This window comes from Chiloscyllium plagiosum, unplaced genomic scaffold, assembly GCF_037043375.1.
Source record: "Chiloscyllium plagiosum isolate Xiang-an unplaced genomic scaffold, Cpla_swu_hap1 HiC_scaffold_51, whole genome shotgun sequence".
In the NCBI taxonomy this organism is placed as follows: Eukaryota; Metazoa; Chordata; class Chondrichthyes; order Orectolobiformes; family Hemiscylliidae; genus Chiloscyllium; species Chiloscyllium plagiosum.
Window position 1 is genome coordinate 1,451,313 of NW_028270189.1, and position 23,984 is coordinate 1,475,296.

Here is a 23,984-nt window from a genome sequence, read left to right on the forward strand (position 1 = left end):
GAATCAGGGTTCTGCTGACACCAAGTTCCATTCGGATGTCACCCCAGGTCCACTGCACCAGCCCTGGCCCTCAACCGTGCACCACCTACATTTTAAAATCCCCTCCATAACCTGCGTCCCTCCCGCTATCCGTAAGCCTCGCCATTTCACAGATTCTCAGCGTCGCTCCAATCCTGGTCTTCCCCCAATTTAAAAAAGAAATTGCTCCAGCACTGGTGACTTCGCCTTCAGCTTCAAGGTCTACGATTCACAACCCAGCCCGTGCTCCGAACCCCTCGTTAAAGATTTCAGTGAAAGCCATCTCTTTAATTCACCACCCCTGCCAACTTCCTTCAAGTTAATATCCAGCGCTGGGATTGAGTTTGCAGCGTTTTGTCCTCCTCATAGCTCCTGACGGGGGCCAAGCATCAATGATTGTTTAACACATGTTGAAAAGGTGCTGCATGAATGAGAGGTGGTGTTGCTGTCGACTGGCATGACCGTGCAAAGAGCTCACCTGTGCGCTTCGCTCCGGTGGAGGTACCTGGTGTGGCAGCAGTGGCAAGCTTGTCCTCCTTTGGTACCAGTTTCTGCATGTCGGCCTGGCCAAACTCGCAGCCAGCTGGAAGACTGAAACCAAACAAAGACGGTTAGCCACCCACACGTACCTTCGAGCCGCACGTCACAAGCTCACTCGGGGCTTTCAAACCTTGCAATGCTAACTCCTCCCTCCCCCGTCTAAAATCTCGCTGCTGCTGGAAATCAGCTTTTTCAGAGTCGGAAAGTGTGCAGCAGGTCAGGCAGCATCTGAGGAAGACAGTCGACGTTTCAGGCGTAAGTCCTTCATCAGGAATGTGCCCGAAATGGCGATTCTCTTGCTGCTTGGATGCTGCCTGACCTGCTGTGCTTCTGCAGCGCTACATTTTTCACAACTCTGATCTGCAGTCCTCACTTTCCCGCAGTCAACTTTTTCAGGCAACATACAGGAAAGGGGTACAAGGAGTAGGCCTTTGAGCCAGCTCCACCACTCAATACCATCATGGCTGATGCCATTTATCCACCCCATTAGTGATCAGAATCACAGAATGCCTTACACTAGACGGTCAGCCTGGCCTTGTCAAGGGCAGGTCATGTCTGAGAAATTTGATTGAGTCCTTTAATGAGGTAGCAGAGACAGTGAACGAGGACAGTGCTGTGGATGCCGTATATTCGGACTTTCAGAAAACATTTGATACCTTGCGACATGGCAGGTTGGTTAGTCAGTTAGAAATATTTGGGATTGATGGGTCCTTGACATCATGGATCAGACAGTGGCTAAAAGGTAGGAAATGGGAGTAGGTACAGACAGGGCATTTCTCAGATTGGAGAGACATTCAAAGTGAAGTTCCCCAGGGATCGATGTTAGGACCCTTGCTTTTTCTGATTTATATAAGCGATTTGGAACTGGGCATTGAAGATAAAATCTGTAAATTTGCAAATGACGCAAAGCTAGGGAGAACAGTGAATTGGGAAGGTGACACTGAGCAACCTCCGAGACATTGACAAGCTGGCCAAACGGACAGACACCTGGAAGATGAAATTCAGTGCAGAGAAATGGGAGATGATACATTGCGGTAGACGAAACCCAGCACAACAATACAGGCTCAATGGTACAACTCTGAGGGGAGTACAGGGGCAGAGGGTCTTTGAGGGTCACGAACATCATTCTCTGAAGGTGGCCAGGCAAGTTGAAGCAGTGTATAGAATCCTTGGGTTTAGATACATAGAGCATAAAAGCAAGGGAGTGATGCTACACCCCTACAAATCGTTGCCAGACCACATTTGGAGTACTATGTCTAATTCTGGGCTCTTAAGGATATTAGAGTCGTGGAGGGAGTCCAAAGGAAGTTTATTAGAATGATGCCAGGAATGAGGGATTTTTGAAACGTTGGAGAAACTTTTGAAGGAGAGAACATTACGAAGTGACCTTATTGAAGTGTTCAAAATTAAGAACAATTTTGATAGGGTGAAAAAGGACATTCTGTTTTCAATAGTTGATAAATCAGCAACTAGCGGTTCCAATTTCAAGACGGTCAGTGAGAGAGCTAGGAGATGAGGAGAAATCTCTTTATTCTGTATTGTCAGGAATTGGAATGCGCTGCCTGGGAGTGGCAGAGGTGGGATTCAACAGGAGGCTTCAAAACAGAGCTGGACATATGTTTGAAAGGATTCAGAGGGTTATGGAGATACAGCTGGAGAACAGGACTAGCTGAGGAGCTCTCTCGGAAGCTGCTACAGACACAACGGACCTTTTGCTATGATGCTCTGAATGCCTGAACCGAACCTGCCTCCACCACCTTTCCACACAGAGCATTCCAAGCCCTGACTGCTTGCTCCCTGGAAAAGATTTTTCTCACTTCGCCTACTTCTGTTCCAAAATACTAAAAACTGTGCCCCTCTGGTTCTGGATTTGCTTAGCAGAGGAAAAGTTTCTTCCGATCCAGTCTGTCAGATCTCTCGCAGTTCCAATACCCCCATCAAATCTCCCCTTCGCCTTCTCTTGCACAAGGAAACCAGCCCCAGTTTCGACTGTCTTTCTTCATGACTGAAGTGGTTCATACATAACACCGTGCTTGTAAACAGGTGCAGTAACTGCAACCTCAAACAGCTCCAAAATGAAGCAAACTGCCGATATATATATGCAGCAGCCAGGAGGGGGAATGTTTTGGCCCAATCTCCAATGTGACAAGAAAGAGTTCCACCCTTAACTTCACACATTGCTCGCTTCCTGCACTTGGGGTCCAGTCTCTCCTACTTAATGTTGGGTCAATTCCAGGAAGATTTTTAAAATCTGTCATTTACCCTCAGAGATCAGGGCTCAATGTCCTGAATGACTGCACAAACCATGGTCCTCCAGCGCTTCCAAAGATTTGAATGCCAGGAGATTCTCTTCTTATTCCTTCCGCGTTCCCATGGGACTCACCTGTTTGGGGTACAGAGGGACAGGAGCACAGTGCTCTCCCACACCAGCGAGCAGTACAGTTGGCTCAGCTTGTTCAGGACGTTCAGGCCTAGCTGAGAGCCCCATTGGTTGACAGATATCGAACGGATTTCACTCTGAAAGAACAGAGTCAGGACGTGAGAGCGCAACCTACTTTCCAACACCACATGGGTTTACTAACAGGTGAGCCTATCCACACATACACATTCTCAAGCAAACGTAATTATCAGATGCTCCTTACATGTTCAAGAGCTGGAAGGTTCTCACATTTATAAACCATACCCTGAATGTGGCAAAATGCCCCAGGAGCAGAGTTCTTCAGAGTCAGAGTCAATCTTACAGTGTCACAGTCAGAGCCTCCAAACAGCATCCCACCCAGATACCCCCTCCCCAACCTCTATCCCTGCAATTTCCACAGCTAATCCAGCTAGACTACACATCCCTGGACACTATGGGGCAATTTAGCACGGCCAATCCACCCTTACCTGCACATCCCTGGGCACTAAGGGGACAATTTAGCACAGCCAATCCACCCTAACCTGCATATCCCTGGGCACTACGGGACAATTTAGCACGGCCAATCCACCCTAACCTGCACATCCCTGGGCACTACGGGGACAATTTAGCACGGCCAATCCACCCTTACCTGCACATCCCTGGGCACTAAGGGGACAATTTAGCACGGCCAATCCACCCTAACCTGCACATCATGGGTAATTTAGCATGGGCCATCCACCTAACTGCATACCTTTAGACTGTGGGAGGAAACCATAGCACCCAGAATAAACCTATGCAGTTAGAGGGAGAGTTCCACGCAGACAGAAAGATACCCGAGGGTGGAATTAAACCCTGGTCCCTAGCACCGAGAGGCAGCAGTGCTAACTACTGAGCCAACCATGCCTCCCCCACAGTCTGAGCTACATAAGGGGAGAAAGTGAGGTCTGCAGATGCTGGAGATCAAAGTTGAAACTTTATTGCTGGAACAGCACAGCAGGTCAGGCAGCATCCAGGGAACAGGAGATTCGACGTTTCGGGCACAGGGCCGAAATCTTCACTTTCTCCTCGAAGATTTCAACCTACTGCGAATCCTCTTACAAGGATGCCTTCCTTGAAGAAGCTCTCTGCCTCTCTCTACAAAGATTTCAGTGAGTCCCTCTCTCACTGCACACCCCAGGTCTGCACAGAAGCTCTTCAGCCACATTCTGAAGCAGACTCGTTACCACAGCCATATCTCCTTTCTCAGCACCTGCCTACGGAACCGACTGATCCCCCATGGACTCCAGATCACCTTCCGACCAACACAATTTGGACCCAACCAGGACTACCAGTACCTGCAACAAATCCGCAGCCTCCAGCAACGGACCTCCCTCCGGATCCTCCACTCCACGCTTGCAGCCATGCGCCGGTACCTACATTCCCTGCAACTCGACCTACCCCAGCTCAGGACAACTCTCTCACAGAGATTCCTGAAGAAGGGCCTGTGCCCGAAACGCCGAATCTCCTGTTCCCTGGATGCTGCCTGACCTGCTGTGCTGTTCCAGCAATAAAGTTTCAACTACATAAGGGGACCCCAGTCTAATTTAAAGGCACAGCTTGAAAGCAAACCAGCTGGCAGAGAGACAAGGAGGAGCGGGCACAGGCGCAATACAATCAACAATCACACGCTAGGGAGGGTGAGTGAGTGCGCGCGCGCAAACAGACAATGGATCTCGCAGGCTGGTCAGCTTCCAGGTGGGTGAACTTTGACCTCACCTCCCTTCAACCGACGAGCAGAGATTTTTGACTCTCACCTGACCCACTCTGCAGGTGTGCACAAACATCATGATGTAAGCGTGTGCTGCAGTGAGAGCGTGCAGCAGCGGTGTGGCCTGGGCCGAGAGTGTGGCATCGACCACATTGCCAGCGTTTGCCAGCTCCCGTAGGAGGACAGAGCCACCAGGGGTGTCAATGGGTCGGTGCAGGGGCTCCAACGATGACAGTATGGTGTCCAGTTGAACGAGACCTTCCTGCAGCACCTTCAACTCGTGCGACAGTGTCTGCAGGAAGACGATGGGAAAAAGATGGATTAGCTTCGGATCATGTTCCAGACGCTGATGTGCAGCACAAAACAAACTCATTATGCATCTCCTTCAAGAGAGAACCTTACATTACCAAATCAGACAGACTCATGCCTTTCAATAACAATGAAAAATGGTATTATGATATTAGAGGTAATGAAAGCTTTAGTAAATGGGGGGGGGGGGGAAAAGGAGGAGGAGTACAGGCAGAAGGACACACAGACGGCAGGCAGAAACAAACACATACACAGACCGGCAGAGAGAGAGAGAGAAAAACAAAGACCCACCCACACACAGAGACCAACAGAGAGAAACAGAGAGACACACACACACACAGAGAAGAGCCAGAGAGAGCGAGAAACAGAGATCCACCCACACACACAGACCGGCAGAGAGAGAGACAAAGAGACAGACACACACAGAGAGAAAGACACACAGAGACCGGCAGAGAGAGAGAGAGAGAGACAGACACACACACACACACACACACACACACACACACACACAGAGATCGGCAGAGAGAAACAGAGACACACACACACACAGACCGGCAGAAAGACAGACACACAGACCGGCAGAAAGACAGACACACAGACCGGCAGAAAGACAGACACACAGACACACACAGAGCGGCAGAGCGAAACAGCGAGAGACACACACACAGACCGGCAGAGCGAAACAGCGAGAGACACACACAGACCAGCAGAGAGAAACAGCGAGAGAGACACACACACAGAGCGGCAGAGAGAAACACACACACACATACACACAGACCGGCAGACAGAAACAGAGAGACGCACACACACAGACCAGCAGAGAGAAAGAGCGAGAGAGACACAGGCAAAGTGATCTCTTGACACCCACCAGAATGGATTTGCACACTCCTGCAACAGCCTGGCATGCTGCAGATGTGGGGAAATCGATGGGAAGATTCGGCAGCCCCAGGATGCAGACGAGAGGCTGCAGCCCCTTCTGGGTCACAAACTCCTGACAGTGGTCATCGGTTGTATTGTTGCTCAGGATCGATTCAACAAACTTCATCTTGTGGAACGGGAAAGAGAGATAGAATGTTTAGTGGAGACTGGGTTTGAGGGGATGGTATAAAGAGACAGGCTTAGTTAGAATTCTACAGAGCACATCTGCAACATGCGCACGAAGGTTTGGTTTCCAAGTTTAAGGAAAACTAACAGTACAGTTGAGGTGATTCAGTGGAAGTTAATCTCTGGGAGGAGCAGCTTGGCCTTTGAAGAAAGGCTGAATAAACTGGGCCAACATCCTCGGAGGTTAGAAGACCCGAGAGACCTCACTCAAACAAACAAAGATGCTGAAGGGGTTCGGACGGTGTGGAGGCTGAGAGATGGTTGAAGAATCTAAAACACTTGGGAAAACTTTCAGAATAACGGGACGCTTAGAACGGAGATGAGGAGAAGTAACTTCAGCGAGAGGGCTGAGAATGTTTGGAATCCAGCACACAAGGGGGTCGTGGCTGCTTCATCATTGAGGCTGGGACACAGAGGTTGTTTTTGGTCTCTCAGGAGACAGGGTGAGGCAGGCAAGTGGGCCTGAAGCCGCAGACCACCCACGTTCACGGTGAATGGCAGAGCAGGCTCGATGGGCCGAACGGTCCACTCCGGCACGCTCTTACCAATAGGTTCAGATCACCTGAAATGGGAGGAAGCTCAACTCGGGCAGAAACACTACAAGAAACACAGCCCGGCTGATTACCATGCTGCCAATTTCCACGGAAGACCTTGGACCAAACCTGGCAATTTGCCACAAGCTAGCTCGGTTAGTGAACCACAGAGCGAGACGGTCCCTGGTTCAACCACTGGCATATGCTGTGCAACACGTCTCACCCAGAGTAGGGCTGCAGCTACACCAGACCCTGGGATATTAGGCAGGGGAAGGGTAGGGAATGAAGAGCAAAGACGGGGGAAAACTCGAGACAGGATTGCATTCTGTGTGGGACAAACATGGAGGCTGGAACTTTCCATTGGAGCATGAATCTCAAAAGTAACCAATCGCAAGAAGCTTTTTTTTTTATTTCCATCACAGGAAGGAACTACTGTCCACCATCAGCTGCCTCTTGAAAGAGCAGTAGTGAACTGCTCTCTAGCACTGCTGCAGTCTGTGTGGTGTAGGGACAGCTGCACGACCATAAGGGAGAGGGATTCCAGGATTCTGACGCAGCGACACAGCGAAGGAACGCCCAATATTGAACAAAGTCAGGATGACAAGTGCTTTGGAGGGGAGTGTGTACTTGATGCCAGTGTGTCTGCTGCTGGAGGGTATAAACCGTGGGTTCGGAAGGTGCTGCCGGTGAAGCCTGGGTCAGCTGCTGGAGTGCATCTTCTAGATAGTAGATATTGACCAATCTTTTGCTACATTTCCCTTCAATGGGATTAGGAAACACAAGTTGCATACAGACAGAAATCAATAACCAGTCAGCACAGAAGCTGCACTAATCATAAATTCGGATCCATTTAGAGTGCGCAATAAATACTAGCTTGGTCAACAACATCCACAGTCTGTGAAACGACAGCAATTCTGTGGTACAGTACTGGTGGGGACAGATCTGTCCCTGTATAACACTGGGGTACAGTACTGGTGGGGACAGATCTGTCCCTGTATAACACTGGGGTACAGTACTGGTGGGGACAGATCTGTCACTGTGTAACACTGGGGTACAGAACTGGTGGGGACAGGTCTGTCGCTGTATAACACTGGGGTACAGTACTGGTGGGGACAGGTCTGTCGCTGTATAACACTGGGGTACAGTACTGGTGGGGACAGGTCTGTCGCTGTATAACACTGGGGTACTGTACTGGTGGGGACAGATCTGTCGCTGTATAACACTGGGGTACAGTACTGGTGGGGACAGGTCTGTCCCTGTATAACACTGGGGTACAGTACTGGTGGGGACAGGTCTGTCCCTGTATAACACTGGGGTACAGTACTGGTGGGGACAGGTCTGTCACTGTATAACACTGGGGTACAGTACTGGTGGGGACAGGTCTGTCACTGTATAACACTGGGGTACAGTACTGGTGGGGACAGATCTGTCACTGTATAACACTGGGGTACAGTACTGGTGGGGACAGATCTGTCACTGTATAACACTGGGGTACAGTACTGGTGGGGACAGATCTGTCCCTGTGTAACACTGGGGTACAGTACTGGTGGGGACAGGTCTGTCCCTGTATAACACTGGGGGACAGTACTGGTGGGGACAGGTCTGTCACTGTATAACACTGGGGTACAGTACTGGTGGGGACAGGTCTGTCACTGTATAACACTGGGGTACAGTACTAGTGGGGACAGATCTGTCCCTGTGTAACACTGGGGTACAGTACTGGTGGGGACAGATCTGTCACTGTATAACACTGGGGTACAGTACTGGTGGGGACAGATCTGTCCCTGTATAACACTGGGGTACAGTACTGGTGGGGACAGGTCTGTCCCTGTATAACACTGGGGTACAGTACTGGTGGGGACAGATCTGTCCCTGTGTAACACTGGGGTACAGTACTGGTGGGGGACAGGTCTGTCACTGTATAACACTGGGGGACAGTACTGGTGGGGACAGGTCTGTCACTGTATAACACTGGGGTACAGTACTGGTGGGGACGGGTCTGTCACTGTATAACACTGGGGTACAGTACTGGTGGGGACAGGTCTGTCACTGTATAACACTGGGGTACAGTACTGGTGGGGACAGATCTGTCACTGTATAACACTGGGGTACAGTACTGGTGGGGACAGATCTGTCCCTGTGTAACACTGGGGTACAGTACTGGTGGGGACAGGTCTGTCCCTGTATAACACTGGGGGACAGTACTGGTGGGGACAGGTCTGTCACTGTATAACACTGGGGTACAGTACTGGTGGGGACAGGTCTGTCACTGTATAACACTGGGGTACAGTACTAGTGGGGACAGATCTGTCCCTGTGTAACACTGGGGTACAGTACTGGTGGGGACAGATCTGTCCCTGTGTAACACTGGGGTACAGTACTGGTGGGGACAGATCTGTCACTGTATAACACTGGGGTACAGTTCTGGTGGGGACAGATCTGTCCCTGTATAACACTGGGGTACAGTACTGGTGGGGACAGGTCTGTCCCTGTATAACACTGGGGTACAGTACTGGTGGGGACAGGTCTGTCCCTGTATAACACTGGGGTACAGTACTGGTGGGGACAGGTCTGTCCCTGTATAACACTGGGGTACAGTACTGGTAGTGACAGACCTGTCCCTGTATAACACTGGGGTACAGTACTGGTGGGGACAGGTCTGTCCCTGTATAACACTGGGGTACAGTACTGGTGGGGACAGGTCTGTCCCTGTATAACAGTGGGGTACAGTACTGGTGGGGACAGGTCTGTCACTGTATAACACTGGGGTACAGTTCCTGTGGGGGACAGGTCTGTCACTGTATAACACTGGGGTACAGTACTGGTGGGGACAGGTCTGTCACTGTATAACACTGGGGTACAGTTCCTGTGGGGGACAGGTCTGTCACTGTGTAACACTGGGGTACAGTACTGGTGGGGACAGGTCTGTCACTGTGTAACACTGGGGTACAGTACTGGTGGGCACAGGTCTGTCCCTGTGTAACACTGGGGTACAGTACTGGTGGGCACAGGTCTGTCCCTGTGTAACACTGGGGTACAGTACTGGTGGGGACAGGTCTGTCACTGTGTAACACTGGGGTACAGTACTGGTGGGCACAGGTCAGTCCCTGTGTAACACTGGGGTACAGCACTGGTGGGGACAGGTCTGTCACTGTGTAACACTGGGGTACAGTACTGGTGGGCACAGGTCTGTCCCTGTGTAACACTGGGGTACAGCACTGGTGGGGACAGGTCTGTCACTGTGTAACACTGGGGTACAGCACTGGTGGGGACAGGTCTGTCCCTGTGTAACACTGGGGTACAGCACTGGTGGGGACAGGTCTGTCCCTGTGTAACACTGGGGTACAGCACTGGTGGGGACAGGTCTGTCACTGTGTAACACTGGGGTACAGTACTGGTGGGGACAGGTCTGTCCCTGTATAACACTGGGGTACAGTACAGGTGGGGACAGGTCTGTCACTGTATAACACTGGGGTACAGTACTGGTGGGGACAGGTCTGTCCCTGTGTAACACTGGGGTACAGCACTGGTGGGGACAGGTCTGTCCCTGTGTAACACTGGGGTACAGCACTGGTGGGGACAGGTCTGTCACTGTGTAACACTGGGGTACAGTACTGGTGGGGACAGGTCTGTCCCTGTATAACACTGGGGTACAGTACAGGTGGGGACAGGTCTGTCACTGTATAACACTGGGGTACAGTACTGGTGGGGACAGGTCTGTCACTGTATAACACTGGGGTACAGTACTGGTGGGGACAGGTCTGTCACTGTATAACACTGGGGTACAGTACCATTGTGGACATGTCTGGATGAGAGTTAACAGCTCACTTACCACATTCAGTATATAATCCATCAGTGGAATGGGTACCCTCTCCTCTGTGCCAACCACTCTGAGAATACGAAAACAAATAAGACAATGTTTTGACAAGTGTTTAAAAGAACCAAGACAGGATTCATGTCCAATCAGTGACCCACCCAGAGGTAAATGAGCTTTGCTTAACGACCCAAATGGTCACTGAACAAAGATCCTTTCTGCAGCTCTGACATGTACAGGTGCAAAGCAAGCCATACCAACAATGGAGGCAATTCTGCCCTTCACATCAACGGATCGTTCCCCTTCACGTAGGGATCAAATCTCCTTTTGGAGATCATAACTAAATCTGCAGCTCCCCTTTCTTTCCTGGCAGCATGTGAGAAAATTACTCAGGTCCTTTCATGCCTCTGTGGGCCCTCGTTTACGGACCTGCCTGCTGAGAGGAACCATTCGTGAGCAAGAAACAAGTAGCAAAGGTAGGCCAATCCTGCTGCAACATTCGAGGAAGATTGTGGCCAATCTGTGTTTCCAGTCCGAATGCCACACACCCATTCACATCCAACAGACCAATTCCCCTGAGCAACAAGAACCAATCCATCTTCACCTTACTCAACCACCCCACTACCAGTGCCTTCAGAGATCATTTTCTAAAGTCACACAACCAGAGACGAACACTTCTCTCCACCTGTCCCCTAAAAGGGTGAGCCTGAATTTTAAAACAATGCCCACTCGCTCTGCACTCACCCACTACAGGGAACATTCAGCCCATGTCGACGTTGGGAAAGCCATCCAGAATCTCATGCATTTCCAATCTCGAGTCATCCCTCACTCTTTGAAACTCATTTAACCTCTGGAAATCCAACACGATTCTGATCGTAACAGACAGATCACCGCTAAATGCTTTTAGCCAGCAGACTCTGCATGCATTAACTTCAGAAACAGAAAGGTTAACTGGACACAGAGACAACCTAAATGGATGTCTACTGCAGGAGGATCTGCCCTGCTGTTCTACACCTGTAAGGGTGCTCGAGCAGGGCTGGACTTTTCTGCATTTGGGAGGGGAGCCTGGGCAGAGGAGGGGCGCAGGGGTCGGAGAAGGTGACAGTGATCCAGGGGGTCGTAGGAGGTGACAGCGATCCAAGGGGTCGCGGGGGTTGGGGAGGTGGTGACAGCGATCTAAAGGGTCGGGGGATTGGAGGAAGCTACAGCGATCCGGGGGTCGGAGGAGGTGATAGCAATCCAGGGGGTTGCGGGAGTTGGAGGTGGAGACAGTGATCAAGGGGGTCGCGGGGGCCAGCGATGGCGACGGCGATCCAGGGGGTCGAGGCAGCCGGCGGTGGCGACAGTGATCCAGGGGGTCGGAGGTGGCGACAACAATAGAGGGGGTCGCGGGGGTCGGAGGTGGCGACAGCGATCCAGGGGGACGTGGGGATCGGTGGTGGTGACAGCGTTCCAGGGGGTCGGTGATGGTGACAGCGTTCCAGGGGGTCGGTGGTGGTGACAGCGTTCCAGGGGGTCGCAGGGGTCGGTGGTGCTGACAGCGTTCCAGGGGGTCGCAGGGGTCGGTGGTGCTGACAGCGTTCCAGGGGGTCGCGGGGGTCGGTGGTGGTGACAGCGTTCCAGGGGGTCGCAGGGGTCGGTGGTGGTGACAGCGTTCCGGGGGTCGCGGGGGTCGGTGGTGGTGACAGCGATCCAGGGGGTCGCGGGGGTTGGAGGAGGCGACAGCGATCTAAGGAGTCGCGGGGGTCGGAGGTGGCGACAGCGATCCAGGAGTTCGCAGGGGTCAGAGGCGGCGACAGCGATCCAGGGGGTGGCGGGGATGGAGGTGGCGACAGCGATCCAGTGGGTCGCGGGGGTCGGACGTGGCGACAGCAATCCAGGGGGTCACGGGGGTTGGAGGAGGTGACAGCGATCCAGGGGTCGGAGGAGGTGACAGTGATCCAGGGCGTTGCAGGGGTCAGAGGTTACAGTGATGAAGATGGTTTAACAGTTGACGAAACTAAAAAAGGCAGCACTGAGTCGAGATGACTGTAATGGATGAAACGCATGCTCTCTCATGCAGTCACCCTAAGCATCTGTCCACCTACAGCTGCCTGTAGCGGGCAGCTGACACACTGCCAGGGTCTCAAAGTCATTTCTCTGCTGCTGAAGATATCCCTCCACTCATTAACAGGAACTGCCAAAAAACCCTGGCACAAGGGGTTAACAACCAATGTATTCCTGCACAAAATTTTGCGGCTTTTTGTTTTTGAAGGCAGACCCACATGCTTTGGGGTAATGCTCCCGGAAACCACACAAAGATGAGAAACTGGTTGACAAAAGCAACGAATTCACTCGCGCCTGACACGGCAAACGGGCTCCCATCAAAATGGCGACCACCCTGCTCAAGACGCTGAGCGATACATCAACAAGCTGTCCCTGCTCATCTCAGAGAGACAGAGAGAGGGAGGTAACAGCGACTGAAGTGAACACAGGCTGGAGACCGAGAATCACCGGAAAAGGCCCTCCGTACGCTTACAGCAATAAGTTGGCCCAGACCCTCAGACAGTCACCGCCACTGCAATGCGGCTGTCCGTCTCTCTCAATCGCTGGCAGCCACCCAATCCTTTGGGAGGAATGCCTGTTGCAATTCTCTGACCAGCCGAAGTCTCATTCGTTTCAAAAGCGAGAGAAAAAAAAAATGCCCCAGCACGTGACAAAACCGCTCGTCGGGCTGAGGCGCTGCCTGCTCAGGTGCCCCCACCCCCACATCAGGGCCCCAAAGGCCAGGGGAGGACAGGGCTACCAGACCGTACCGGGAGTGGGTGCGCTCACGCTGGCTGCTGAACCTGACCCGAGGCTGATGCAGCAGAATCACGTCCTCGAAAAGAAACGGAGCCAGAGGAAGCACGTCACCCCCTTCCCCTCAACCCCCCACGCTGCCTGCCTTCAGCCTCAGACAGTCGTAACCCACAGGCACGAACGAGAGGCGCAGCCACACAACAATAGAGCCGCAGTGAGTTTCCACTGCGCCGGCGTGAACGGCGCCACAGCCTTTGATCCCGACCCAAGTCAGTAAGAGGTATCCCGCCGGCTCCAGGACAAGACTCCTTCTGGATCAGGGGATCGCTGGCTGGCAGGGCTGAACTGTTTGACAGCAGGGATGCTGAGGCAACCCGTGTCACTGTACGGCACTTTCACATCCCATCTCCTGCAAAGGATTTGCAAGTTCAGAAAGGGAGAGAGAGGGCATTTCTCTCCAAGGCACACAGAGGTTCAATGCACCATGAAAGGCGAGATGGCATCTCAGACAGAGTGCTGGCAACTGGCAGGACCTGGGCGGATGCCAGAAGCCTTTTGGGCTTCGCAACACAGCATCCTCCTTACTCAAGAACTGCTCTTTATGCTTTTGTATTGCGCCTTTAACTCAGTGGAAACGTGCTCATCCTCACCCCAGTCACGTCACACTTGGGCAATCGTGACAAGAATTGGCATCAAGACAGAGGGGATTTCTGCATAACGATCAAAGAGGGAGATTTTAATAAACATCGGAGGCAGAGAGAGGGAGGGGAGAAGAGAGGGAGGGAGAGAGGGAGAGAGTCAGACGGACAGACGTGAAAAGATTGAGAGAAGGATTTCTAAAGACCTAGAGACCAGTCAAACTGTGTGCCATTTTAGTTTGCTTTGCAGAGTGTTGGTCTCCTTACTTGAGAAAGGACGTACTGGCACTTGAAGTGGTGCTGGAGGTGATTCACCAAGTTGATTCCAGAGTCGAGAGGGTTGACTTATGAGGAGAGACTGAGTAAACTGGGACTATACTCAACAGAATTTAGAAGAATCTTATAGAAATGTATAAAATCATGGAGGGAATAAATAAGATAGAAGCAGGAAAGTTGTTGCCGCGGGACGGTGAAACTAGAACTAGGGGACATCGCCTCAAGATAAGGGGGAGCAGATTTCAGACTGAGTTGAGGAGGAACTTCTTCACCAAAAGGTTGTGAATGCGCGTGACTCCCTACCCAGTGAAGCAGTTAAGACCACCCTGTTGATTGTTTTTAAGGCAAAGCTAGCTTTTTGAACAGTAAGGGAATTACAGGTTATGGCGAGTGGGCAGGTAAGTGGAGCCGAGTCCACGTGAAGATCAGCCATGATCTTACTGAATGGTGGAGCAGGCTCGAGGGGCCGACGGCCTACTCCTGCGCCTTGTTCTCAAACGAGCCGAGAAACCAATGATGGTGGAGAGGGTAAGGGCAGCATGGGTGCTAAGAGATGGGAGACCCCAGCACTGACCTCCGAGGGACACATGCTGAAAGGAGTTCCATTTGACAACACTGCAAAATAGGACTGGCTCCAGAGATTCAAAAATCAACACATGGTTTCGTCCAGTGATGAGAGAATGGACTGAGACTCCGTTATCGCAGGGAGAGCTCACTCCCATGGCAGGACATTTCAGCAATTGCAGGTGAACTCTGGAATGGCACATCACAGTCAGATCCTGCCTTCACTGGGAGGGGCTCCAGAACCAGTGATTCGACACAAGATCCGGGAGAGAGGTGGAAAACGATTAATAAGTCATTTTCGCAGGGAAACTGGAAAGGTACCATGAGGAACAGAAACAAAACATGTCAATGGGCTTGGGACCAAACGAGACTGTTCTGCCAAACAGACAGCAGAGGCTGAACGGGACTACTTCTGTACGCTCCAACCTGACCGTTGACAAGTCACTTAAACAATTTTTTTTTTTTTTAAAAACCCCTCCGCCTTCCAGAACCAGAGATCTAAAACAGAAATGAGGAGATAAACTGGTGCCAGTCCATGGTGAAGCTGGGGGAGTCAGCAGTCTGGACACTGGAGGGTTAACAGACCAAAGCTGGGAACTGGAGGGGCTGTCTTTCCATTCCAATGCGCCGCTGGCACAGCTTCAGAGGAGATGTGGGAGAATCTGCCAAAAGGAGCAAAGCCAAACTCCAGACAGAGAAGAGAGAGCATAAACAGGACTTTTTAAGGCCATTCAGGAAAGTGTGAAAGGACTGCGGACGGTGGGGAGGACACTAGCAAATCCAAATGTCCGTGTCCGAGCTAGGCAGGAAAAGGCCTGTGGGGTGGGGGGGGTCCTTTTCTTAAAACTTGAGGGGTCAGCAATCAGCAGGCAGAGTGTGACTGGCACATGAAAGGATAGTGGCGCAAAAGCACTGAGCATGTTCAACTGCACTGAAATTAGGATGCATTTTTCTCGCCCACCTCAGGGGTCTCCATTCAGCGAGTGGCCTTCAGTTCTTACATTTATATGCAACCTGTCCAATTTCAAATTTCATGGGGAAGCTGGGGAGAGAGATTTAGGCAGGGAGCGAGAGTGTGTAAATAATACAATGGATCAACAGCAACTTTCAAAAGGAAAGTGCATCCAGCGAACGCCACTTTCAGTTTACAAATGTCGAGAGACAGCGTTACCACTGTATCTAACCCTGTGCTGTACCTGTCCTGGGAGGGTTTGATTGTGTGTGTGTGCGGCCTCAGTGTACAGAGAGCTTTACTCCGTATCTAACCCCCGTGTTGTCCTTCTCCTGGGAGTGTTTGTTGAGAGGGCAGTGTAGATAGTGCTTTAATCTTTATCTAACCCTGTGCTGTACCTATCTTAGGAGTGTTTGATGGGGACAGTGCACAGGGAGCTTTACTTTTCAGTTTGAGAGAGTACAGGGAGGATTCAGTGCCTGAAATGGACAGGCACTGATTTTCCTCATCTGTATTTAAAACAAAAGCGAAAAGAACTGTGAATGTTGGTAATCAGCAAAAGCTGGAAAAGCTCAGCAGGTCTCGCAGCATCTGTGGACATAAATCAGAGTTAACATTTCAGGAACAGTAAACCTTCTTCAGAACACCCTTCTGAAGGAGGGCCATTTGACCCAAAACATTGACTCCGATTTCTCTCCACAGATGCTGCCAGACCTGCTGAGCTTTTCCAGCAGCTTCTGTTTCCTCCTTTATATCTTCGTTGTCCTGAAATTGAGAGCCATGGCGGAGTAGCCCACTCCTAACTCATTCACCCAGTGTGCATCTACACTGTGTAAGCCCCAAACCTCATTCCTTTAAGCTGCTGGCCTGCTTGACAACTACAGAGGAACCTTGATTATCTGGCATCCAATTAACCAAATTTCGGATTATCCACAAGGTCCCAACGTGGCTAATTATGTTATCCAGCATTCCATTAACCGAATGAAATACTCTCTGCCCGTATCCTTCGGATAATCAAAGTTCCTCTGTACATGGTGGACCCTGGCCCGGAAGTGAATGAACTCTTAAAAGCAACAGGTGGCCAACCATTCAAACGCAGCCTGGGTGTGGAGTAAACTCGCTGCAGTATAACTCAAAGGCGATTCTCTACAAGTGCTCGCCACCCGACTTGAGTGCACGCACAGATGTCAATTCAATGCACCCACCCCTTAAAGCAGCTGAGTAATAACTTACTGCTGGTTGGGTTCGGGGTCACTCTGTTGAGCAGACATACTGCTGCTGAAGCTCTGCATGGCCTGAACCTCCTCTTCCTCCTCATCTTCACTGGATGCTTCCTCGGCAGCATGATTGGAGCGAGGTGGAGGAGCACTGGCACTCCCATCCGCCTTCTGGATGGAAGGTTTCTGGCAGATGTACTTGGGGTCTCTTCCCAGATTGCAGATTTCTTCCAGCAACTGAAAAGGCGGAACAAGTGACGTTAGTTCCAATAGCACGCCGGCCATCTTTGCCTCCCTTGGCACAGATTGCAGCATCAGTAGATCTGCTCACCTAAGTCTGCCACAGAACCCCCAGCCAAGCGGTTCAAGAATAAGGGACAATCACACCCAATGATTATTGCCTTCACGAGATGTGATTATGTAGGCGCAGGAATGGGCGCAATAGCTAGCAGGCAGAAGAGGGCACATCCCCAGATTAGTAACCAAGACAACTTGAGCAATAATGCAGTAAACGAGGGCTCAAGCCCAACATGGTAGATTGAGATCTCAAACCTCAGCTCATACAGAGCGGTAAAACTAGGAGGTGGCCATTCTGCCCTTCAAGCTTGTTCTGCTATTCACGATGATCGTGGCCCATTCTCTCTCCCAATACCGTAATCTTACTATCGCCCCACACCACTCAATGCCTTTATCTTTAAAATGAACACGCAAGTAAGTCATAGGCTCATACAGCACGGACTCAGACCCTTCGGTCCAACTCATCCTTAAAAAGCTTTCAGGCAAGTCATTTCAGGGCATGAAACGCTGCTGTCCTCAGTCCAGCCTGACTTGCATGCACAATACCAGTCTCTCCGTAATGTAGTCTGTGAAGCAGACTAGACTCACGGTTAGTGAGTTTCGAGGGAATAAATACCAGCCTCAGTGACACCCAGAGGAAGATTTTATTTTCAAAGAAAAACACCCAATTTGCACTTGCCCCTGGGTCAGATGTTAACCGCCGCGTTCCAATCATTTCCCTGGTTAATACCAGCCACTCCCCTCCCCCTCCCACCTCCCCGCTTGGATTGGCTCAGGGTCACGCACCTTAATGATGGCAGCAGTGGCATCGGTCTTCAGAGTTGGTTGGTGTCTCATCAGTTCGTCCACAGCACTGCCGAGGTTAGACGCAGTATCGCCTGTACAGATGGGACAGCGTCAGACAACTGGTCATTGAAGCCATCGACGTCAACTCCAAACTGAGGAGACTGAAGGCTTTTATTATTTACCCACCATGGAGAGTCACGAACAAAGGATCAGGAGGGAATAGGCCATTCGGATACCCACTGAATCTACTTCGCTGTTTAAGTAAGACAACCTCACCCCAAAGACCTGCCTCTAACCCATATACCTCATTATTGTTAGTTAACCACATGCAGGAGAGGGTGGCATAGTGGTAATATCGCTAGACCAGTAACCAGCGCCAATAGTCTGGAATTAATAACTAGCTTCAGTAATGGAAACCATGACAGCCACCAACTACTGCCCCCTGGGTTTCCTTGCTACCATTAGCCAGTCAGGCCACAAACGAACTCCAGGCACTCAGTCACGTGGCTGACTCATAGCCACTCTATGAATTGATCTAGAAGTCATTTAACAACAAATGCTGGCCACATCCCGATGAAACCGCTCAGACTGAAGGTGAGTAACTGTGCCAGCATCAAATGCTGTTTGTGGAAGAGGTACAAACTACTATCCTTCAGATGTAGAAACACGTCCTAATGTTCTTCCTCCTGTAAGGCTTGGATATTGTTTTCAAACTCTGCCCCTCAACCAGCCCCAGGTCAGGCCTTTCCCAACTGGGGATTGAGACCTCTAGTGGGATTGCAAGTGATGTCCTAGATTCTCCAACCAACAGCAGTTTCTCTCCAGTGAGCCCATCAATCCCAAGTAATATCCTGACAAATAAAACCAGAAGAACTGCAGATGCTATAAATCAAACAGAAACCGAAGTTGCTGGAAAAACCCAACGTGTGGCTGCATCCGTGGAGAGAATCAGGTCCGGTCGATGAACCTCAACTGTTAACGCTGATTTCTCTTCACTGACGGTGATAGACCGGCTGAGCTTTGTCAGCAATTTCTGCTTTTAATCTCTTGAAAACCCGGATCAAATTGCGGGAAGTTTCTGGAAAAGCCACGGTCGTGCAGCTAGCTGGACGGCTATTTCACAATGAGACAGGGAACCGAGAGGGAGCACAAGCAATGACAGAAATAAAAAAAAAAGATTCATCGCGAGCAGCAGCAGGATTGAGAGGATAGAAGGCCCACAGTGCAGAACGAAGGGGGCAGCCAAGCCTGGATTGAAATGGTAAATCACACGGAGGACAGACAGGGAAGCAGTTCGGGGGCCGGGGGTAAGGGCAGGCAGGAGTATACTGTGCAAGTCGAGGATTTCCTGAAAGTAGCCCACAAACGGTGCTCAGCTTGGAAAACATCAGGTCGAGGTCACGGCAAAGGTTTGGGGGGGGACAGGGGAAAAAGAACTGAACAGAGGATTTTAAGTAAAAGGGAGATGAGGGAAACCTATAGATAAACGTACAAGTTACAAGGAGTGGGCTACTCCATCACTCAAGCTTCCTTCATTCAATGGGATCATGTCTATTCTGCGATGGTGCTGCAGCTTTAAGAGGTTATTTTGTCCTGGGTTTTTACGGACAGAGGTTTTACAGCAGAGGTACCAAACAGTGTACCAGAACCATTAGAGTAAACAGCTTGAGGCACCTTGGGGTTCCTTTTTTTAAAAAAGATCTGAAACAATAGAAGCAGCCTGAACAGGTGAGGTCAAACTCCCACAGAACCAGAAGCTGCCGGGGGTGTGAAAAGCTGCCATCTCTATTTTTTGGAGTTCTCTCTCTCTTTCAGAATTGTCTCTTGATGTTCTTTCTTCCTGGTTTGGAGGATTGCATGTATGACAATCTGTGCTCTGAATGTGCCTTTTTCCAAGTGTGCGTTTATGGGATGTTGCGATGTTGGATTGGTTCATGAGTAATAGTTACTGCATGTATTGCTCTGTTACGTTCTCCAATAGAGTTGTTATTCCAATTCTTTCTTTTGTTGCATTTTAAGTGGATGATTACTTTTAAATCCAGTGGTTTGACCGATCAAATTGAATTTGATACTTTACATATACCTCTAAAGAAAGAAAACATTAGGGTCTACATTATTTTCTGAATAGTTTGAGGAGAGCTTGGTCTGGTCCAAAACAGCTGATTGTGTCCTCTGCGACTCTTGCCTGACTGACTTCACTCCCTTGCTAGTCAAGCATCTAACTCCACTTAAAAATACTCAATCGCCCAATCTCCACTTCTCCGAGGAAGAGAATTGGAACCTTCCTTTCAGCCCGAGGTGAAGGGTCCCCTCATCTCTCCTTTAAATTCAGTTCAGTCTTCCTGCACACTCTCACAGCCCAACATTCTCCAGAGGGACGAGGGTGCACAGTTAATGCACCAGTGTCTAAGGACACCCCTTCAGAGGCTGGCTGATAGAGCAGGCTAATAATTCACATACCTACGGATCCCAAATTGGATTGGCAGCCAGGAACGTGGTAGCGCAATGGAACTTTGTAAAGCCACTGGGATGGCTTCTATACCCCATAAGCTTCCTGCCAGGGAAGCAGAGCAAAATCCAAGGGTTGGCCAGTGTTGGTGCTGGGGTGACCCAGGTTTGTGGTTACATGGTGAGTGCTGAAGCTCTGGCATAAAAATATTTGCACCAATTAATGTCTTAGCACCAAATAGATCACGGCACCCCGACTCAGGATTTACTGTATCAGCATTGAAGGTTACTGTGGTCCGATGTGACTAACCAAACTCCCCTGGCTTTGCAGGACATTCACACAGGGCTCTGTATTGCAGCTGGACCTGGATCTCTCGCTTCCCCACACAAAACACTCTTGGGCCCAATGCCATCGGAATGGGCCACACACTGACCTAACGGGTCCGAGCTGCGACGCCTCCTCATCGCAGGCAGGTAGTCGGGAGACAGCAGCACCTTGAAGAGACGGTCAAAGGGCTGGCACTGCACAAAGGACTGCAGCCCACGGGCGTTTAGGCACAGAGCGCTGAACACATTCGGCAAGGAACCCAGAACTTCACGGGTCGCAGGTACCTGAGGACAGAAGCAGAAGGTTGGACAAGGTGAAAGGTGTGGCAGTGCTGTTTGTGACTTCATTTCCATCCCTACGGTCATCTCACTTCAGAAGAACTTTGTTAATTTTTTGGGTGTAAAATGATCCTCGGGCTCCATCGTAATGCAACACTCTTTCACCATACAAGCGCTTCTCGCTTGCTTAAAGCCAGAAACCGTGGGGAGACCCGGAACTTAATTTATTACTCCCCCACCCTTCACAATAATTAAATACTCTGGCCATGCTAGCCCCCCAGGTGCCAGAGGAATAGGCATGATTTTATCCCATGGGAGCATTTTGTCACAAGTTGAGAAACAAAACCAGCTTCACGTTTTCTGGGATGCGATCCTTTTCTAACTACAATCTGCTTCTCCAGATTGCTGTGTACATCCCAGGCTAGGTGGCCCCAGAGCTCTGTCTAGGTGGAATTAGTGGAAGAGAGTGGACCCCTTCCCTCGATCTGTAGCATGGGCAAGATGAAATCAAGTGAGGAACTTCGTCCAAACTGAAGACGATGGCAAGGATCCCCCCAGTCAGCACAAATAATTCCAGTACTGGGATCAAGTTGAGGCCATTCATCCCCTCGTCGCCTATTGATCACTCCCCTCACCTCCCCGCCACTACACCAGGTTATATCTAACAGTTTCATTTGAGATCACAAGCTTTCAGAGCACTGCCCCTTGATCAGGTGAATGGCCTTCACCTGAAGGAGCAGCGCTCCAAAAGCTTGCCATTTCAAATAAACCCGTTGAACTATAACCTGGTGTCGTATGACTTCTAACCATTCCATTGCAGCGAATGCACGTTGAGAACTCGTTGTTTGTTGCCAATTCAATGTGTTGGCCCGCTCGGGTATTTGGCACCACAGGTGTCAACAGGACGAGAACAGCCTTATGTTACTCGGAGGCACATACACGCAGACTTGCCTTTCTGGAGAACATTTCAGGGCCCCCAAAGCATACCCCAGAGTGGCGCACAGCCAACAAATTAACTTTCTAAAGTGCAGACACACAGACAAAGTGCACAGCCAGCTCCAACTAATCAGATAACAACCATTTAAGTTCTCTTTCGAGTAAGGTGGGTTGAGGTGAAAACACTGACTGCAAAATGATTGTCAGAGGGGGGAATGAGAACAGAAAGACAGATTGAGAAGAGAGACAGACAGATACACACTCTTCAGCACTGTGGCTGTGAAGACATTAGTTTTATATCTCACACGAAAGACAGCACCTTGACTGCGCTTCTGGAGCGGGGCACAAGCCTGTGACCTCCTCACTCAAGGCATGAGTTTGAGCTGCAGGAACAGAGCGGATTATCATGAAACTGTGGCTAGTAATGAAGCAGCAAACTGGCAAGTCATCACAAGCTGACGGAGGAGGCTAAGGAGTTTCTGTAGGGGGAATTGTGGAGGAATGGGAAGGGGACACAGGGGAGAAGTCAGAAGCCTGCAGTGCAGGAAGCCTGCTGGAGCTATTATGTGCAGTGGAGACAAGTGATGGCAAGATTCCAGAGGGAGTACTCACATCTTTTATCAACAAGGCGTGAAGCATGACGTCCGTCAGTCCGTTATCCTGGAGAGAGGAAAGCAGCGAAGGCTCTTGAAACACAAACACAGTTACCACCTCCGTCGCTGGAGAGAAAAAACGTTCAAGATTAAAAACAGAGACCCACAAACAACTCCATACACCCCAACATACCCTCACCGGCAGGCTAGCCGAGACAGCCCTCTGACAGACACCCACAACAAAAACAGCCTAATCGATCAAACTGGGTTAGCGGCAGACAAGAAAAATAGGGAATTGGATCAATAAGTGACATCAAGGGCCAGACACAAAACGTGGCCTGGATCAATACAAGCTTGGAGTATGCAAACAAGGCGCCCAATGCAGTGATCCAGCTCAGTGTCTTGCAGTCGCCATCACAAATTGACTCCATTCCTCCCTCCCACTTAATCAGGAATCCATTACAATCTTTTAAATGCTGCACCATCTATTCATCAAGGTAATCAAAGTAAGAAAGAGAGAGCGGGGAAAGAGGAAGATGATATAGATGGAGAGATGGAAAAAAAGGCTCAACTTGCATTTTATTTTAGGAAAGCTCCCCTAACCCTCTTCAAGAAAGGTGAGAGAGATCGTTTGCATTAACTGCATATACTTGAAAGCAGAGGACTTGGGAGCAGCAGTAGGCCATTCAGCCCTTCAAGCCTGCTGCGTCACTCAATAACACAGAGAATATCTACTTTCCTGTCTGCCCACCACACACACCACTCTATTCCCTTGCTCACATCGCAGTGGGCAGCAATAACAAGAGTCACACACACAGGTGAGTGGCAGTGCTGCAGCTGGGCTGGTGGTGGGTAGCAAGGCCGTGCTTACGTGGCCCAGGAGAGCACAATAACGCACCCCAGCCAGCCTGTCACGCCACACCATGGAGAAAGCATCAGTGCTGCTGGTTTCAAGTCACCTCTGACAGTGAAACATTCCTATTGCTGGTTGGCTGTGGGAAGTGCCAGCCTAGATTTTTTTTTTTTAAAAACACCCACTGCCTTTGAACGTGAATGACAATCCCAATTATTATTATTTTAAAAGGGTCCGCTGACATGGGCACCATCTTCAAGAGCTGCTGTCTTCATCCACAAAAGCAAATTAGCAGGACAGCTGCCAACAATCTGCCAATTAAACCCAACATTAGAAAACGAAGCAAAAACAAGAAATTGCTGAAAAAGCTCAGCGGGTCTCGCAGCATCTGTGGAGAGAAATCGGAGTTAACATTTTGGACCCAGTGATCCTTCCTGAGGACTGACAACAGCTGGGAAAACATATGCAGAAGATAGAGTGTGAGGTAGGAGGGTAAATAATAGGTGAGGATCGAGCCCAAAGAGAGAGAAGAACGGTTGGACAAAAAAGTGGATAAAGATCTGGCTAGGATGGG

The 23,984-nt window shown here is 50.3% G+C and overlaps 1 protein-coding gene across 12 annotated transcripts in view; it reads right to left on the reverse strand.

The window, feature by feature from the left end:
- Positions 1–23,984, reverse strand: part of huwe1 (HECT, UBA and WWE domain containing E3 ubiquitin protein ligase 1) — a 229,529-nt gene that overhangs the window by 121,193 nt on the left and 84,352 nt on the right. For all 12 annotated transcript variants that reach the window (XM_087985269.1, XM_087985271.1, XM_043680073.2 and 9 more), the window contains 9 exons: positions 22,577–22,683; positions 20,857–21,034; positions 17,975–18,066; positions 16,908–17,128; positions 10,482–10,539; positions 5,881–6,057; positions 4,750–4,995; positions 2,942–3,075; positions 497–609 (listed from right to left, as the gene is read on the reverse strand). In XM_087985269.1, the coding sequence (XP_087841395.1) occupies positions 497–609; positions 2,942–3,075; positions 4,750–4,995; positions 5,881–6,057; positions 10,482–10,539; positions 16,908–17,128; positions 17,975–18,066; positions 20,857–21,034; positions 22,577–22,683 (1,326 nt within the window). The remainder of the gene's footprint in view (positions 1–496; positions 610–2,941; positions 3,076–4,749; positions 4,996–5,880; positions 6,058–10,481; positions 10,540–16,907; positions 17,129–17,974; positions 18,067–20,856; positions 21,035–22,576; positions 22,684–23,984) is intronic.